This window comes from Bombina bombina, chromosome 1 (assembly GCF_027579735.1).
Source record: "Bombina bombina isolate aBomBom1 chromosome 1, aBomBom1.pri, whole genome shotgun sequence".
Taxonomy (NCBI): domain Eukaryota; kingdom Metazoa; phylum Chordata; class Amphibia; order Anura; family Bombinatoridae; genus Bombina; species Bombina bombina.
Window position 1 is genome coordinate 831,940,058 of NC_069499.1, and position 21,118 is coordinate 831,961,175.

General features: G+C 37.0%; 1 protein-coding gene across 4 annotated transcripts in view; it reads right to left on the reverse strand.

The window, feature by feature from the left end:
* The window catches only part of ZNF185 (zinc finger protein 185 with LIM domain), a 334,258-nt gene that overhangs the window by 198,238 nt on the left and 114,902 nt on the right, over positions 1–21,118 (reverse strand). For all 4 annotated transcript variants that reach the window (XM_053699442.1, XM_053699440.1, XM_053699441.1 and 1 more), the window contains exons 4-9: positions 20,915–20,986; positions 16,611–16,685; positions 13,140–13,211; positions 12,679–12,711; positions 9,871–9,939; positions 6,397–6,483 (exon numbers count right to left, since the gene is read on the reverse strand). In XM_053699442.1, coding sequence (XP_053555417.1) covers positions 6,397–6,483; positions 9,871–9,939; positions 12,679–12,711; positions 13,140–13,211; positions 16,611–16,685; positions 20,915–20,986 — 408 coding nt within the window. The remainder of the gene's footprint in view (positions 1–6,396; positions 6,484–9,870; positions 9,940–12,678; positions 12,712–13,139; positions 13,212–16,610; positions 16,686–20,914; positions 20,987–21,118) is intronic.

Sequence of the window (21,118 nt, forward strand, 5' to 3'; positions counted from 1 at the left end):
ATTGTATCCCAAAAAAACTCCTACCAAAAAGGGATGTGAGTGGAATAAGAGGCCGGGAGAAATACTTGTCCAGATCTCGAGTTACAGACAGCGACACCCGGCATTCAGGTTGGATTTGTCCTGACTTCTTTGATTAAGCACTTTCATAGCAAGCGGTTCTGAGCGGAACTTTCAAACTACATGCTCAAACATACCTCACAAGTTTGAGGTTGACTCTTGTGAGTAGATACCCTACGGGGAGCAGTTTTAATATACCCCTGTATTATTGTTTAAATTAAATTGATTTGCACTATGTAGGTGCCTTTGTGCGCTTTCTTTCTCATTTTTTTAGATTTCTACCTTACTCCGTGAGATTCCGGAGGATTAATAAGATACAGCAGCCGACACCTACAATTGATCTGCACTATTACGTGGGATCCAACCAACTTATCCTTTTTATTGTGATTTATTATCTTATCATTATATATTTCATTCTGTTATATATTTTCAATGAATCAATATTATTTGATTATTTGAATGTTTTGATTTTGGCATCATCCAGATATTTATATTGTATTTTAAAAAAATAGGTTTATTTAGAGCGCAGTTCTGTGTTTTGAAAGAGAGGTTTTTTAACCCTTTGACATACACGCTTTTTTTGTTTCATATATATATATATATATATATATATATATATATATATATATATATATATATATATATATATATATATATATATATATATACACACACACAAACACACACTCACCGGCCACAATTTTAGGTACCCCTGTTCAATTGCTTGGTAACACAAATTGCTAATCAGCCAATCACATGGCATTTAGGCATCTAGACATAAGTTACCCCCAAAAAATACAAAACACCTGTTAAAAAAAAACTTACCTGAAAAAAATTAAAAAACCTAACCTTACTTGAAAAATAGAATGCATATTTTTATTTATAATGGTGTCTATTACATGCAGTATTATGAAAATGTATGTATACTGTCCCTTTAAACATGTAAAACTGCAAAAGAAATGACATTGAGGCTAGAAAGTGCACCTTGCTAATGCACAGGACTTCACAAGTTCTAGGCTAGTACAAGGCAGTTATTTTTCCTTTCCTAGTAATGTATCAGGGCTCAGACTGAATGGTTTATGTGCAGAGTAAGTGATCTGCATAGAGATAATACGTCTCAACAGATTTAACATATGATGGGACTTATCTTTATAGCTCATCACATTGATTCTGTGCTAAAGTTCATAGGGTCAAAATCACATTGATGGCAGTTAAAAAATATCAATAGTGATGCATTAATAAGAGTTCATACAGAAACACCCAAGACTTACAGACAAGTCATGTGGTGTTTTAGTCTGTGTGGTTTATGCATTGAAAATTCTTGATTTTTATAGCCTTAACTACTGCAACACATTTTAATGATTGAATATCTTTAAAAACTAGACAAATTCAATGTAAAGAAATACTCTAATACCAACATTTAAAGGGTCATAATAGTTGAAAATTACATACTCTAATACGTTAGAGCATGTCATTCTTTCATGGAAAGACCGTATGCTTCAACAAAAGATACCAAGAGAAAAAAAAGTATATTTGATAACAGAAGTAAATTGGAAAGCGTGTTAAAAGTGTATGCTCTATCTGTATCCTGAACATTTTATTTTAGTTTCTATGCTTCTGTAAGCCTGCAGTCACCTTATAAAGGTTTCACCCTTCTGTTGCTTGATGAAGAGCTAATTGTTATGGTGAAGCTTTCATTTGTTAAGTTGTTCTGCTTGCATGCATATTTCTAAAGCTACCAAATGCTCATCAGCCTGTGCAGGCCATTGCTGCTGCACAGGCTGATGAGCATTAGATGAGCATCAAGCATTTTCTTAAAGGGACAGTCAAGTCCAAAAACAAATTTCATGTTTCAAATAGGGCATGTAATTTTAAACAACTTTCCAATTTACTGTTATCACCAATTTTGCTTTGTTCCTCTTGGTATTCTTAGTTGAAAGCTAAACCTAGGAGGTTCATATGCTAATTTCTTAGACCTTGAAGTCTCTTTAATCTAAATGCATTTTGACAGTTTTTCACCACTAGAGGGCATTAGTTAACGTGTTTTATATAGATAACATTGAGCTCATGCACGTGAATTTACCATGGAGACAGCTCTGATTGGCTAAAATGCAAGTCTGTCAAAAGAACTGAAATAAGGGGGCAGTCTGCTGAGGCTTAGCTGCAAGGTAATTACAGAGGTAAAACGTGTATAATTATAACTGTGTTGGTAATGCAAAACTGGGGAATTGGTAATTAAGGGATTATCTATCTTTTAAAACAACAACAATTCTGGTGCTGACTGTCCCTTTAATAATTATTTAGTAATAATTATGTTTTGGTTTAAATGTGAACTTAAGTTACAGGTGGCATGTAAAAGAATGCCTCAATAATGTCAGCCTTAAAGAAAAGGATTACAATTGAAGACTTATTTATTGCTATAAACAATTCTACAAGATTTCATCTCAGAATAATTCATCAGTACTAATGAATAATACCTAATGAATAATGTTTTGGATCACACAGCTGTTTATGTCTCTCATTGACATCCTGCCAACAACTACTTCTCCACCCCTTATTGTTGGCACAAATTACAAAATATCTTTAACATTTTATTAAAAGCGGAACTTTACTAATCTCCAGTCACCCAAAGAAAGAGCTACATTTACATATTTAGGCATTTTTGCCTGAAATATATACTATTGAACTGTAAATTTAAAATGATATCAGTCCAGTACTAGTTGTGAACTTCCTACTAATGCTAATTGGCTTAACAGTAAGCAGGAAGTGTATTTATGCCAATGGGCATTAGTAGGAAGTGCTTACCTGACAATGAGTACTAGCAGGAAGTACACAACAGATACCGCTGGATTACATTCAATTTTAAATGTAAAAGATTTTACTTAATTTTTTTTAACATAAAAATATCAAAATGTTTTGCTGTTGGTCGCATAGATAACAAAACAAATTTTGAATACATTGTTAAATATTGGCATAAGTGTAATTTATCAAGCTATGGATGCAACTTTGGAGCTCCACCGGGGCAGACTCACATGAGCGAGGCTGCAGCTGAAAGTTAAGAAACAGCGGTCATCATACTAGTCCAACCTGGGTGATTGATAGCCCCTGCTTGCTCGATTGGGCAGGTGGCGGCATTGCACACGCAACTCCTTGTGCAATGATGAATGCGAGCAGAGTGATGCTGCCTGCTACCTGCGATCATGAGTGGGCAGATTCCTATTGGGAACCTGCCTGTCCGCACAATAATAAATGGAGCCCTATCTACAAACAAAAAAAACTGCAACAACAAATTGAAAGCATGCAGCAAACACAATATTCTTAAAGGGACGTGAAACCCAAAAATTTTCTTTCGAGATTCAGATAGATTATAGATAGATTTACATTTAAACAACTTTCCAATTTACTTCTGTTATAAATTTTGCTTCATTCTCTTGGTATCTTTTTTTGAAAAAGCAGCAATGCACTCTTGGGGGGAAGCTGAACACAATTGTAAGCCAATGGAAATGGGCATACACGTTCAGCCACCAATCAGCAGCTAGTTCCAAGCTCCTGAGCCTATCTAGATATGCTTTTCAACAAAGGACACCAAGAGAATTAAGCAAATAACATAATAGAAGTAAATTGGAAAGTTGTTTAAAATTGTATGATCTATCTGATCATGAAAGAAACATTTTGGGTTTCATGTCCCTTTAAGTTTCATGGGGCAAGCCCCTTTGAAAGTAAGAAGAAAATTATTGAAATTAGTGGTTTCATAACACTAATGAATAATTTATATCTGTCATGATTTTTTTTTTCAACTATATGCTAATAAAGTTTCCACCTTGTAATAATGTCTATCTAAAAATCTCCATGTTAAAAGATTTTCTAAAGCATATCAGTTTGAAACTATCGGAAAGAGTTAGTTCATTCAAAAAAACATCTGTCTCAAGAAAAACAAGAAAACAGCAAACATGCTTAAGTCTTATACAATGCGGTGCAGTGCATATATTATTAAACTCACAGTCAGGATTCTCATTCCAGATTACAAATTCAATAAAATATGCACTGTACAAGTTTGGACTAGCATGCATAGAGGCTCATCCCCTCTAAAAACCTGCTTAATATTGTGCAATCTCATTTAAGGGTCTTCTAGGAAGATACTAAGCAGCAAGGAAGCGGAGTCATAGTTTACAGTTTAGCCCCTTAATGACCAGCAACATACCCTTTACGTCGCTGGTCTTTCTATGGGGTGCAGTTTTCAATAGCGTGGTCTTGCTGCCAATGTTGAGACTGCACTATCATAACAAGCCTGCAGGAGGGAGAGATGGTCTAATAGCAGGGTCTTGACGCGGCAAAAAACTTGCCCTACTACGCCCAGAAAAAAAAACCTTAACGACCAGCGACGTACTGGGTATGTCGCAGTCGTTAAGGGGTTAAAGAAGTGAAAATCCTGTAAAAAAAAAAAAGTTATGCTAAATCTTTGCATAGACACTCATATCTGCCATTTTGTTTACAGTTCACTCCAAAATGGAACGGGGCCTTTAATAAATAAGAGTAATAAATTAAGTTTAAAAGAATTTTTGTGAAAGTTGCTGTGAAATGACCATATAGCGATAGAAAAACAGTGTCTGCCCATCCTGAAAACGTAAAAGATGCATTTAGATGGGTTAGCAATGGTGCATATGGAAAAGGATTAAGCCACGATTAAGTGATCTACTTTATAAACATGATTTTCACAATGCCAGTACTGCTTGTGATAATCACAAGTGAAAAATACAATCAATTAGGAAAAATAAAATATGAAATTAGGCCATTTATAGATGACCTGGAGTGAGTTTTCCTGCAGATCCCCTTAGCTAAACATTATATCACGTAGTCATCACATTTACATATGTATACTTCTCTATACATATTTAAATTTGTACACTGTTGATTGTATTCATCCTCTACAATAGGGATAAATGGAGCTTTAACCCCTTCATGCCTGGGGAAAGTGTTTAACCTTTTTCCGATGTAAACACTTGCTTGAAAAACAAAATCACGCAATCGTTGATGCAATAACGTGATTTCAAGGCCAGGATTGGATCATGGGGGACTGCCTACAATGCTAGCCACACCCCCAGTCTGATCATTTCAGAGCAATTAACATAGGTGCAAGTTAAAAGACTGTTTGGAAATAGCTGTAAAACCGTTTTGGGTGCTCAAAAAACCCTTTCCGAGGACTTATAAAGTGCCTTGACGTGCCAAATTCCATAAGCCAAAGCTAGGCTTGAAAAGTAGTTGAAAAGTGAGTCAAAAAAGTATTGTGATTGCCAAACAGTTTTCAGTTCCATAGGGTAAATTGGGCTTTTTTCTAGCAACTGAAAACTTGTCTGCAATATTATTAACGCACCGATCGGAAAATTAGCCTTTTCGGACAGAAAAAAACTGAAAACGCAGCTCCTAATAGATTGTAATCAAGGCCTAAGTTAGTATAAAATGAATTATTTTGCAGTTGTTATTTTGTTAAAGCCAATCAGGAAAAGATATGTAACAGGGTTAGCATTGAGAAGTCAGCAGAGTACATTTCCAGCTCTTAGAATAAAACAATTACAATTTTCAGATGTACATTTCATGAAAAGGGGCAACATAAATATTGAAAGTATAATGCAAAGTTATTTTATTTTGCATAACTAAGCATTTAATATTAAAATATCAAAGTGTTAAGTGTCCCTATAATAGATCCTGTAATACTATATAACTATGCATAGTATATATTATAGCACATAGACTGCCCTAATTATAAAATTACCAGCCAGCATGAAATTAGAGGCAACTTTACAGACATACTTTATGGTGAATTAAATGATATACAGCGCCAACATTTATAAGATACAAGCTCCCAAAATGAGATCCCTAAAAACTCAAAGATAATAGATATGTATAAAAGAAGGGAGCGCCAAAACTTACAGATGTACTTTATGGTGGTCAGTACATTCAATTGCCCATTGTAAATACATTGAGGCCTATTTAACAACGGTTTTGGGGACCTGACCTCGCTGAAGCCGGAGAGCAATACGCTCTCCGTATTCAGCATTGCACCAGCAGCTCACAAGAGCTGCTGACGCAACGCCGTCCCCTGCAGACTAGCGGCTAATTGGCCGCCACCAAGGAGGTGTCAATCAACCCGATTGTACTCGATCGGGTTGAATTGTGGCAATTCCTGTCCGCCTGCTCAGAGCAGGTGGACAGGGTTATGGAGCAGCGGTTTCTGGTGAGTCTGAAGACTCGCCAGAAACACGGGCCCACAAGCTCGATAAATGGGCCTCATTGACTAAATTCCTATCTGTAAAAACACTGCATGAAAGAACATTTGCTTACAGTTTCTTGTACTCCTCTGTTGACATCTTGTAGCCAGTAGCAGTTGGAACACGTGGGAGGCTTGCACTTTTGTTTTGAGTTACATAACTGAAAACAAGAAAAATATTCTTACAAATTGCATAAACATTATTTATGTCATATCAAACTTAAAGGGACAGTCTACACCAGAATTTTTATTGTTTTAAAAGATAGATAATCCCTTTATTACCTATTCCCCAGTTTTGCATAACCAACACAGTTATTAATATACTTTTTACCTCTGTGATTACCTTGTATCTATGGCACTGCAAACTGCCCCCTTATTTCAGTTCTTTTGACAGTCTTGCATTTTTAGCCAATCAGTGCCTGCTCCCAGATATCTTCACGTGCACGAGCACAGTGTTATCTATATGAAATATGTGAACTAACACCCTCTAGTGGTGAAAAACTGTTAAAATGCAATCTGAAAGAGGTGGGCTTCAAGGTCTAAGAAATTAGCATATGAACCTCCTAGGTTAAGCTTTCAACTAAGAATACCAAGAGAACAAAGCAAAATTGGTGATGAAAGTAAAAGGGAAAATTGTTTAAAATGACATGCTCTATCTGAATCATGAAAGGTTTTTTTGGCCTAGACTGTCCCTTTAAAGGGATACTAAACCCAATTTTTTTATTTCATGATTCAGACAGAGCATGAAATTTTAAGCGACTTTCTAATTTACTCCTATTATCATTTTTACTTTGTTCTCTTGCAATGTTTATTTAAAAAGCAGGAATGTAAAGCTTAGGAGCTGGTCCATTTTTGGTTCAGAACCTGGGTTACTTTTGCTTAGTGGTGGCAAAATTTAGCCACCATTAAGCGTTATCCAGGGTGCTGAACCTAAAATGGACAGGCTCCAAAGCTTTACATTCCTGCTTTTTAAATAAAGATAGCAAGAGAACAAAGAAAAATTGATAATAGGACTACATTTGAAAGTTGCTTAAAATTGCATGCTCTGTCTGAATCATGAAATAAAAAAATGTGGGTTTAAAGGGACAGTAAAGTCAACATAAAACATTCATGATTCAGATAGAGCTTACAATTTTAAACAACCTTTTAGTTTACTGGTAGGCTCAGCAGCAGCAGTGGAGTTGGCCGCTGATTGGTAACTGCATATATATGCCTCTTGTCTTTGGCTCACCATATGTGTTCTGCTAAGTCCTATTAATGCACTGATGATCCTTCAACAGAGGATACCAAGAGAATGAAGCAAATTTAATAAAATAAGTAAATTGGAAAGTTTAATTTAAAAAAAAAAAAGGCATAACATTACCAGGAATGTCCTCATCTTGTAAGATCCATAATAATAATAATTGTATTAAAGGGGCATGGAAGTCAAAATTCAGTTAAACTTTCATCATTCAGATAAAGTATATATTTTTTTTTAAAAATGCAAATTTTATTTTTGTAAATTCTCTTGGTATCCTTTGTTAAAACGTAGCTCCTTTCCATGATAGGATATTGCAGTGAGATCAGGAGCATAACCTTATCTTGACCTCTATATAGCAGCAGTTAGTGTAGCAATGTAATACAAGTAACCTATAGATGAGGCTTTAGCGTGCACTAAACTTCTATGGTAATCTAAAGTTAGTGTATAGCTAGAAGCACTGTTAACCGGCTGTCGTCATGCACATTGGTTGCTGTGTGAAGTTCACGACCATGTGTCGTCACACTGTGGATCCCACTTTTGATCTGAATCCTGGGGACCACCTGTACTGTAGCCCCTTTATGTAGCCGATGATTGTCATAGAAATTGCAATCATCTGTATATTTGGTGTCTTTTATGGTACTCTGGGATTTAAAAGGGGCTTAGCACACTAAAATAAGCACTACAACGGCTGCTTCCAAAATAACCACTTCTAAGGCAGGCGGCAGCTCTTTCAAAGGCGGGATCATATGGCCAGGTGGCTCTCTGCTGATCACATTGGCAACAGTGTTTATCAGAACCATAGGCAAATGGAACAGCATCAGAGGGGTAAGGGAATCCCCTGTGTTGCCCTCCATAATACATAGACACACTTGAGACCCTTACTTGAAAGCAGCAATCCTCATCTTTCAAATTAGTGGTGTTGTGTTCATCCAGATGTTATCTTATTGTCATAACAATTAGCTTTGGCTTTATTTTGGGGATTCTGATGCTTTCTAAGAGGCCTTTGAAGTGATTATCATATTAATAATGATAACCTGGCAGTAAGGTTCTTTTTGTTAGTTTTTTGGTGTCACAGCAAGATGGGGATCTTGTAGCGCGTATTGGTGCAACTTAGCCAAAACGTGGCAAATCAGCTTATTTTTTGAATAGCTATTTCTCACAACATGCTTACAATATATTTCTGTAATTAAAGGGACAGTCTAGTCCAAAAAAACCTTTCATGATTTAGATAGGGCATGTAATTTTAAACAATTTTCCAATTTAATTTTATCACCAATTTTTCTTTGTTCTCTTGGTATTCTTAGTTGAAAGCTTAACCTAGGAGGTTCATATGCTAATTTCTTAGACCTTGAAGGCCACCTCTTAAGAATGCATTTTAACAGGTTTTTCACCACTAGAGGGTGTTAGTTCATGTTTTTCATATAGATAACACTGTGCTCGTGCACGTGAAGTTACCTGGGAGCCATCACTGATTGGCTAAACTGCAAGTCTGTCAAAAGAACAAATAAAGGGGCAGTCTGCAGAGGCTTAGATACAAGATAATCACAGAGGTAAAAAATATATAAATATAACTGTGTTGGTTATGCAAAACTAGGGAATGGGTAAACAAGGGATTATCTATCTTTTAAAACAATAACAATTCTGGTGTAGACTGTCCTTTTAAATATATATTCAATTTAGTGTGACTTTGTTGCTGGCATCTTCCTCTCATTGCAATCTATGGGGGTGGGCATTATAGGACCTGTTGGACTGTACTGCCCACTTGTATGGAAAGGGACAAATTAGAATCTGTTAGGGTGACGATTGAGAAAGAACCTCACGTGGTAAGAAGGAGACAAGAGAAATAGGGGTGTACTAAAATCTTGCAATGTCTTACAAGTGTTGCAGGACAATATATAGATTACTGTTCCTTTCATTTTAGCTTCCAGTTCTCTTTATGAAATCAAATAAGAGATGCAGGGAAGACAGAAAATAAATCAAATATGTTACACAAGATATCATCAGAAGTAATGTTCCAAAAAAAATATATATAATGCATAATAAAGAAAAAGAGAAAGAGAAATATAAAAATAGTGAACATTCCTGAAAGTTTTGTTCTTCTGAAAGTTGTGAGTTTACTCATAAATTCTAAAATATGTACTCTATAAGGAGAGTAGTTCAGCCTCTAGTTTCATATCTTAATTACCAGGCTTCTTTCTTTGTGACTCATGCCAGGGTGTGTAAAGCAACTTATAAATAAAAAATAACCGGTTGTGCAGAAATCTCTTTCATTTGTATGGAAGGACTGGGATATACAACGCACACTTACCTATTCTTGTATCCGTTGAATGAAGGTTGACTTGATTTTGTGCTGGAAGATGTACTGATTGGTTGTCCCCTGAGAATAAACACAATGAAAGATGTATGGGGCTCTGTACCTTTATATGTCAAAAAAAGTTGCCTTAAAGAAAACAACTTAGATTTAATTATAATGCGTTTTTTTTTTTTTTAAATTTAATATACAGAGAAAAAAATTGCTGCAACATTGCAAAAAGTTGTGCAATTCTAGGGCATTTGTATCATCACAGATGTGATTTGTGAGTTTAACGTTTGTTTCTTAAGGCATAGAATGAGGGGCACGCATGCTAATATTCTACTCTTACAAACATTTACAATTACTGTAGTTAGTGCATTTGTAATTGTTTTATTAAAGGGACAGGAAACTCCAACATTTTCTTTCATGATTTGGATAGAACATACCATTTATTTTTATTTATTTATTTATTTTAGATATCAGCAGTAATTCACAGGAACACGTAACATAGGAATCACAAAAATCAAACAGTTCAACATTGTTTTACATTTGAATCATAAACAGTGAACAATTGATTATTCTGCTGAATTTTATCTTAAGTAAACAACCCAACCCTAAAATAACAGAACCAAGAAGAAATAAAAAAGAGAAAAAAGAGAAGAAGAGAGAAGAAAAAAAAAAAAAAAAAAGAGATGAAAAAAAGGGGGGGAGGGAGAAGAAGGAGGTGGGGCAAGGAGGGGAAAGGGAAGGGACAGGGACAGAATAGGGGGGATCCTCTCCCCCTCCCCACCCACGCAGGACCACAATATGTGGGACAGAAGAAGTGAAGGTGAGACCAGGGGAATTCCAGGGAAGCATCTCAATTCATCTCAGTTATTAAGTCATTACCAGACACCCAGAAGCACCAATTCCGAGTCTCTAAATGGAAATATTAGGTCATTCATCTCAATATTAGGCAATGACTTAATAAAGACTGACCATTTGGCAAAACATTGTCTGATGTCTGAATCATTATCTAGGTTGGTGTCCCTTTGTTCTAACCAGCATTGTTTTTTCAGGCAGTTCTTAATCTCTGGAATGGATGGAGTTATTCTTAATTTCCATTTTTTGAGAATAAGGTATCTGGTTGCCAATATGGAGAGGAGTATCAGTTTATCATGTGAATTGTGATTCTTTGGGCCAAAGATGATCTGTTGCTGCGTCAGGTCCAGATAGAGTTTTATTGAGCCAAAACTCTAGCTTCCACCAAAGATGCCTTATTTTAGGACAACTCCAGATCATGTGCATTAAGTCAGCTGCAGGGAGCGAACATTTTGGACATTTATTGAAACTAAGATTACGGATTTTGTAGCCCTTTTCGGGAGTAAAGTATGAATTGTGTAAGAGTTTGACATGCATCTCCCGCCAAGTGGCTGAGAGAGTCACCTGGGCCACTTTGCAAATTGAAGTTTGAACAATTTTTATATCGGTATTTGACTGTGGTAGCAGTCGGTTCCATAAGGAAGTAATTTTCTCCAGCTCTGCTTCGCCCTTGCTAAGTTTAATTAACTGATAGCACAAAGAAATGGATCTGATGCCATTTTTGAACAGAGTGAGCCAGCTCTCTAGCTTACCCAGAGTCCAGTTCCAACCTGTCTCGCTCATCAGAACATACCATTTTAAACAACTTTTTAATTTACTTCTATTATCAAATTTGCTTCATTATCTTGTTATCCTTTGCTAAAGGAACAGCATTACACTACTGGCTGCTTAATGAATACATCTAGTTAGCCAATCACAAGAGACAAATGTATGCAAGCACCAATCAGTAGCTAGCTCCCACTAGTGTAGGACATGTGCATATTCTTTTTTAACAATGAAAACTAATGGAACAAAGCATATTTGAAAATAGAAATTAATTTAAAAGTGTCTTAAAATGACATGCTCTATCTGAATCCTGCAAGTTTAATTTTTACTTTCCTATCCATTTAAGGATTTATATTTATATTTGTGAAGCCAGTAACACTCATAGTGGAAGTTGTTTTATGTGGCAAGTAGTGAACAATACTAGATAGAAGCATCTCCATTGATTAGAACACATCTCAAAAGTAATATGCAAAGTGTGCAGAGACACTGGGGTAGATGTATCAATCAGCGGATGCTGCAATCTACCCCTGTAGTTTCAGCTTCCCCTGAAAATGAAGTTAAGAAGCAGCGGTTGTAAGGCAACAGACAGCAATCATCCCGATCGGATACGATGGGGATGATTGACACCCCCTGCTAATGGCCGATTGGGCGTGAATATGCAGGGGGTGGAATTGCACAAGCATTTCACACGAAATGCTTGTGCAATGATAAATGCCAACAGCGTATGGTGTCTGCATTTATCGATGTCGGGCGGACATGATCCGCTACAGCAGATCATGTCCGCCCAACAGTTGATAAATTGGCCCCACTGACTGTACCTAGTAGGCTTCCCCCCTCAATGGCCATCTAAACTGTGGGATTATTCTCTCTTAGAACTAAGCTATTACATCCAGTGCCTCAAATTCCCCTCTTGTTCAGACCTAGACGGCAACAATTAATGTTTGCTTAGAAGCATGGTCAGTTCCTGTGGGTCCAATGAGCATGGTCAGTTCCTGTGGGTCCAATGTGCTTAACAGTCTCTCAACATCTCATAGAGGAATCCTGAGTTCCAGCACTAGAATATCTGGTACTTGGGAAGGGAAGATATAGATATATACACATGATTTAAAATGCTAATTTCATGCAGTATCCCTGTCTCTCTAATCAAATTATTGTCTTTTTTACATTGTAAAATCTCAGACATTTTCCTGTTCTCACCTTATGATATATCCAGTTGAGACCCTTGGTGCCCTAAACAGAGAATAGAACAAAATCAATTTAATAAGGATCATAGTTTGACTCTTTTAATCCTATTACATGTACTTTTAGAGCAGGGCAATGTTTTCAACTAGGGATTCCCCCCCCCCCACACTTGTGTTAGAAAACTAATTTCAGAAATATAATTTAAAAAAAAAAGAACAGACTACAAATGCTTCAAAAAAAATTGTATCAAAACTGTAATATACTGTATGCACAGTCCCAAAAAATATACAGTTGGAACAAAGAGCAAGGACAGGAATGAAGTATTTTCATAGAAGAGAAATGCCTTTTCCTAGGCACAGCATCAGAGTAGTGTGGGAGGGGCCAAAGGTCCAAGTTATGGCCCAGAGCCTTGTGTTAAATAATCCTGCTCTAAAGTATAGTTTATTTCAGTACATAACAAGCAATATTTCCCTTACTTGTTTTCACTGGAAAGAGATTGTGATAATGAAGATGATGTATGAGCCTCATTAGTGGTGCTTGTAAATTCTCTGCAAAACAAATCAGTGTAAGTTTCATGTTAATAACACGCAAGCTGATATAAACCATAATGATCAAAGGATGAGAAAAACTGACAGACTCCAGATGAAGAGGAGACTTCGTTCTACTACTTTGTATGATGTAGACACATGGGATTCAGTGGCATTTTACTGTGCTTCACCAAGCCCTATCATCTACCTATAGCCAGAACACTATACAGGCTCATATGTATTAGTTTAGCAGTGACAAATAGCATGCTCATTGTATCACCCATTGCCAGATACCCTAGATAGCCACTGTATATGCTGACACCAGAACGCACTACCTTTTTAATTTTAAAGACTGGTATGCTTTAAAGGGACGTGAAACCCAAACATTTTCTTTCATGATTTAGGTAGAACATACAGTACACATTTACACAACTTTCCAGTTTACTTCTATTAACAAATTTGTTTCATTCTCTTGGTATCATTTGTTGAAGGAGCAGCAATGCTCTCTGGAAACAGAAGTTATGAAGCAGCGGTCTAAAGACTCTATAACTTGTCCGCCTGCTATGAGGCGGCGGACAGAAATCAACCTGATTGAATACGATCGGGTTGATTGACACCCCCTGGTAGCGGCCGATTGGCCGCAAATCTGCAGGGGGCAGTATTGCACAAGCAGTTCTGATGACTGCTTGTGCAATGATAAATGCCGACAGCGTATGCTGTCAGCATTTATTGATGTGCAGCGGACATGATACGCTACATCGTATCATGTCCACTCGCACTTTGATAACTATACCCCCTGGTTTCTAACTGAACACATGGGTGAGCCAATGACAATCGGTATATATATATATATATATATATATATATATATATATATATATATATATATATATATATATATATATATATATATATGCAGCCACCAATCAGCAGCTACAACCTACGTTCTTTGATGCTCCTGAGCTTTCAGAGATAAACCTTTCAGCAAAGGATAACAAGGGAAGGAAGCAAATTAAATAATAGAAGTACAAAGTTGTTTAAAATTGTATGATCTGTCTAAATTATGAATGTCTAATTATGACTTTACTGTCCCTTTAAGTAATACATTACACGACACAGCGCAGTACACATTTTAAATCCCCAGGTTTGAAATAACAGCTACCCAAGCTACGGATCATTCCATGAATGGATCGCTGTGTAGGTTTTACAATCAAACTATCTATATTGTTTACTAAATTGCCAGTCACAGAGAGATTATGAAAACATGTTTTATCACAGGATTTTGCAGATTATAGTTGCCATTTCTTTGTCATATAAATTTGTAATCAGTTATTCTGGATATTATATAAAAATCAGTGGGTTTAGCTGTTTATATATCTGAGGACTGAACAAATAAATAAATATGGGCTATAATATACAAAAATATATTGGAAACTTAATTGACTGCCAATGTGAGGGATATAACAAAATAGTTAGTTAAAAGGGACATGAAACCCATTTATTTTTTTCATGAGTCAGATAGAGCATGTCATTTTAAACAATTTTCCAATTTACTTATATTATCAAATTTGCTTCATTCTCTTGGTATTCTTTGTTGAAGGGCCAAGTGAATACAATGAAAAGAGGCATGTATTTGCAGCCACCAATTAGCAGCTAGCTCCCAGCAATGCACTGCTGCTCGTGAGTCTACCTAGGTATGCTTTTCAACTAAGGATACCAAGAGAATAAAGGAACTTAGATAATAGAAGTAATATGGAAAGTTGTTTAAAATCACATACAGGGAGTGCAGAATTATTAGGCAAGTTGTATTTTTGAGGATTAATTTTATTATTGAACAACAACCATGTTCTCAATGAACCCAAAAAACTCATTAATATCAAAGATGAATATTTTTGGAAGTAGTTTTTAGTTTGTTTTTAGTTTTATCTATTTTAGGGGGATATCTGTGTGTGCAGGTGACTATTACTGTGCATAATTATTAGGCAACTTAACAAAAAACAAATATATACCCATTTCAATTATTTATTTTTACCAGTGAAACCAATATAACATCTCAACATTCACAAATATACATTTCTAACATTCAAAAACAAAACAAAAACAAATCAGTGACCAATATAGCCACCTTTCTTTGCAAGGACACTCAAAAGCCTGCCATCCATGGATTCTGTCAGTGTTTTGATCTGTTCACCATCAACATTGCGTGCAGCAGCAACCACAGCCTCCCAGACACTGTCCAGAGAGGTGTACTGTTTTCCCTCCTTGTAAATCTCACATTTGATGATGGACCACAGGTTCTCAATGGGGTTCAGATCAGGTGAACAAGGAGGCCATGTCATTAGATTTTCTTCTTTTATACCCTTTCTTGCCAGCCACGCTGTGGAGTACTTGGACGCGTGTGATGGAGCATTGTCCTGCATGAAAATCATGTTTTTCTTGAAGGATGCAGACTTCTTCCTGTACCACTGCTTGAAGAAGGTGTCTTCCAGAAACTGGCAGTAGGACTGGGAGTTGAGCTTGACTCCATCCTCAACCCGAAAAGGCCCCACAAGCTCATCTTTGATGATACCAGCCCAAACCAGTACTCCACCTCCACCTTGCTGGCGTCTGAGTCGGACTGGAGCTCTCTGCCCTTTACCAATCCAGCCACGGGCCCTTCCATCTGGCCCATCAAGACTCACTCTCATTTCATCAGTCCATAAAACCTTAGAAAAATCAGTCTTGAGATATTTCTTGGCCCAGTCTTGACGTTTCAGCTTGTGTGTCTTGTTCAGTGGTGGTCGTCTTTTAGCCTTTCTTACCTTGGCCATGTCTCGGAGTATTGCACACCTTGTGCTTTTGGGCACTCCAGTGATGTTGCAGCTCTGAAATATGGCCAAACTGGTGGCAAGTGGCATCTTGGCAGCTGCACGCTTGACTTTTCTCAGTTAATGGGCAGTTATTTTGCGCCTTGGTTTTTCCACACGCTTCTTGCGACCCTGTTGACTATTTTGAATGAAACGCTTGATTGTTCGATGATCACGCTTCAGAAGCTTTGGAATTTTAAGAGTGCTGCATCCCTCTGCAAGATATCTCACTATTTTTGACTTTTCTGAGCAAGTCCTTCTTTTGACCCATTTTGCCAAAGGAAAGGAAGTTGCCTAATAATTATGCACACCTGATATAGGGTGTTGATTAGACCACACCCCTTCTCATTACAGAGATGCACATCACCTAATATGCTTAATTGGTAGTAGGCTTTCGAGCCTATACAGCTTGGAGTAAGACAACATGCATAAAGAGGATGATGTGGTCAAAATACTAATTTGCCTAATAATTCTGCACTCCCTGTATTCTGTCTGAATCATGAAATATTTTTGGGGGTTTCGTGTCCCTTTTAGGTTTAGAATCACATCTCATTACATACAGAATGTTGCTTACTTATTAACTGGAGACGATGACGATCTTGTAGTAGTAATCTCTTTAGATTTATATGTTGCTGAATCCCTAAAGGGGCTACAAAGTTGTATCTGTGTATTAGTTGAATTTTATATGTGAAACATAATATACATTTATTATCTTAATATAAGAAATAAAAAGAATGATTAAAAAACGAGGAAAAAATACATTTAAGAACCTTACATTTTTGTTTTAGAATGTAATTATTCACAAATTGATCAATCTTTATGTGCGTAGTAATAAAGGGATACAAAACTCACATGTTTTTCTTTCATGATTCAGATGGAGCAGGCAATTGTAAGCAACTTTCTAATTTACTCCTATTCTAATTTTTTCTTTGTTCTCTCGGTATGTTTATTTGAAAAAGCAGGAATGTAAGCTTAGGAGTCGGCCCATTTTTGGTTCAGCACCTGGGTAGCACTTGCTGATTGGTGGCTAAAACCAGCTGCTAAGCTTTATATTCCTGCTTTTTCAAATAAAGATATACAAAGAGAACAAAGAAAATTAGTAAATTAGAAAGTTGCTTAAAAAATAAATGTTCTATCTGAATAATGAAAGAAAAAAATTGGGTTTTATATTCCTTTAAAAACATACATTTTATGATCTGTAGGCATTTTGTAAATTAGAATAATTCCATAAACTGGTGAGATATTATTTCAGGAATCAGCATTAACTGTATGCCCATGAATACTATTATTTCTAGCACCTTATGATATATCCACTCTGCTGTCAAAAATGTTATAGGTATATGGTTACTAATAATATTACCTTGTAATTTCTTCCAAACATTAGGCTCTGTTTCTTTATTATGATTTGTGTTATATGCCAATATATTTGCTAATATTAATAAGAGCAGTGTAAAAAAAACATTCTCTTTCTCAACACCCAACCCCTTTGTTCTTTCATTGATTTATGGGCTTCATCAAATGCAATGTAGTTTCAAAGTTGTTTATATATGTTTTTCAGAGAAAGAGTATTTTATATTACCTTCTCAAAGTGTTTAATGTCCCTTTAAGTAAACCATTAACACTAGATAGTTTGCATAACAAAACAGTCCACTATTCCTGTAAGAGTAAGAAATTTAAGTGGACAAGTAAAAAATTTGACTTTTTTACTATGTAAAACATTGAGAGGCCATACTATATACCGTATGTATGTGTCTATACATATGTATGCATGTGTGTAATGTTTTAACTTAATATTCAACACAAAACCATAGTATCTCTAAGTATATCTCTAAGAAAAGAACTCTCTACTTGAGCAGAGGTTTTAGCGCAGGTTTGATTTATCGCTCAGGTGATAGCCGACATGAGCTTTTTAAGATACCCCATATAAGTCTTATGTGAAGGATTTTGTGCACCATTGCTATCCGACATTCAGACATCCTAGACCAGGATTCTTCAAATGTTTTCCTAAGACCCAGTGCCATTATACCACATACCTTTGCAGCCCTATTTATATGCTTAATCTAAATATTTCTGAAGAAATGTTTGCAATTTTTGGCAAAGTGACTACAATGTGTGCATACTTTATTCCTGATTGTAGTCAAACTTGAAAGTGTTGTAAAAGGTAATCAAATACACACTCTCATACAACACACAGCAAACACACTCTTATACAACACACGCACACACCACACACAAACTCATACAAAACACACACTCATACAACACACACCCTCTCATACAACACACACACACACACCACCCACACTCTCATACAACACACACACCACACACACTCTCATATAACACACACATACCCACATACACTCTCATACAACACACACTCTCATATAACACACACATACCCACACACACTCTCATACAACACACACACTCTCATATAACACACACATACCCACTCTCATACACCACACACACTCTCATATAATACACACACCACACACACTCTCATACAACACACACCACACACTCTCATACAACACACACACCACACACACTCTCATATAACACACACATACCCACATACACTCTCATACAACACACACTCTCATATAACACACACATACCCACACACACTCTCATACACCACACACACTCTCATATAATACACACACCACACACACTCTCATACAACACACACACTCTCATATAACACACACACTCTCATATAATACACACACCACACACACTCTCATACAACACACACCACACACTCTCATACAGTACACACACCACATACACTCTCCTACAACATACACACAAGTCACGACCCAGTAAACATGGGGTTGCAACCCAGTAATGGGTCCCGACCCTTGGTTTCAAGAACCTTGCCCTAGACGTTCACTTGAGTGATAAAATATTACTTTTAACTTGTAATATAAGTGAGAAAATAAAACAGCCATTGATTTACTGTAACTTGAGTAATGTTAACACACAATAGTGCTAATATTTTTGCATTCCACTTATAATCAAGGCTTAAATGTGAAAAAAGCTGAACTTACAATATTGTGCGCACAATAATGTTTTCCCCCATAGAAGTCAATGGAGCAAAAAAAGTGGAACATGTACTCGCGTGCAAACACGATTGCATATTCTCAAGTGCAACTGGACTGAGTGCTAGCAAGTGAGTGCTAGACATTCTGTGTTGTGTGTTAATTAAGATCACAGGACCCCCCCGGAAAATGGACCCTGCTCACCAATAGGCTCCTCGGGAAAGTGGCGCCTGCTCACCAATAGATTGCCAAAGGCCCTTTTTCTAGGTGCCTGGGAGGCTATTGGCAAGCAGGAGCCACTTTTCCTGGAGGTCCTGGGAACTTATTAGTGAGCAGTGGCCACTTTCTCAGGGTACCTGGGAGCCTATTGGCAAGCAAGGGCCACTTTCTCTGGGTGCCTGGGAGCCTATTGGTGAGCAGGGGCCACTTTCCTAGTGTGTCTGGGAGCCTATTGGTGAGCAGTGGCCACCTTCCAGGGGTGCATGGGAGCCTATTGGTGAGCAGGGGCCATCTTCCTGGGGTGCATGGGAGCCTATTGGTGAGCAGGGGCAACCTTCCCAAAAAGCCTGGGAGCCTCTTGGCAAGTTACATGGGAGTCTATTAAAGAGCAGGGGGGCACTTTTCTGGGTGTCTGGGAGCCAATTGGCAAGCAGGGAACACTTTTTGCAAGCAAGGGCCACTTTACCGGGTGCCTGGAAGCCTATTGGCAAGTAGGGGCCACTTTCCCAGGAGGTCCTTTGAACTTATTGGTGAGTAGGGGCCACTTTCCTAGGGTGCTATGGCTTTGAAAAGTTGAAAAAACTGTGCACAGCTAATTTCAATTACTGAACAATTTGACTCTCTGAAAACTATTTGAATAGCAGTCAGGCAAAAAGCTTTTGTCTAGGCAAATTGTTTTTAAAGCTTAAACAAATTTTCAAAAACTATTTGCCTAGGCAAAAGCTAATTGTCTGAAATTACTATTTGACTACCACATATATAGACATATCCATCTTTAGAGATGTATATTATGTATCTCAATGCTAAAGCCCTTTGCATTCTTTTATTTCTCTAACACCTGAAATCTCATATCTTTGAGCCCTTACAGCTTTTTTGTGCATTTGTTTAATACTTTTTATTAGATGGTGTTATTATGAATGTAACTGTATTTTTTATGTGTTTTGCAGAACAGTTAACCAGAACTCTGTTACCTTGAATTGCATTTAAGCAATCGCATTTAGTTTACTTTCAACTTGTAATACGAGCAAAAAAAAAAAAAAATGATGCGCTGAAACTGTTAACTCACCGCTCTTAATCTAGCCCATACTTTGTTCAATAGGGCTGATTCTAAATGAATTGCGGAACAACTTGAGAGCAATAAATTACATTTAGAAAACTCTGCTTAATAGTGTGTGATTGTTGCATAAACAAAAGGTAGGGCAAATCATGAGAAATAATTGCACAGATTTAGCATCAGACACAGTTCACCTATACACAATTCCATACTATGGGGCCAATTTATCAAGGGCCGAATGGCCCCTGATGCCCCCGTTTCCAAACAGCAGCTATGAAGCAGCGGTCTTAAGACTGTTGCTCCTTACCTGATCCACTGCCTCTGATCCTATATGATCGGGTTGATTGAAATCCCCTGCTAGCGGCCTGCAGGGGGCCAGAACACCAGAACACCAGAACTGCTTGTGCAATGCGCTGTCGGCATTCAACGATGTCTGGCAGACATAATACGCTACAGCGTATCATGTCCGCCAGACATTGGTAAATCGGCCCCAAAGCATCTTTCAAAACTACTTACTAATTTCCAAATTTTTCATATGATAAAATATGTCAATACCTCTCACTTTTTGTTTCAGGAGTAGGGGACCACAGGAACTTTTTTCCGTCCAAAGACTTAAGTTGTGGGGACCTGCCAAAAAAATAGATTAAAACAAAAGATTAAATAATAATCAGTGGTCATTTGGGCACAAATAATAGCAATGATAATAAGAATTCTTTAGCTATAGCAGACAAAGGAGATCAACCAACATAAATAAATATT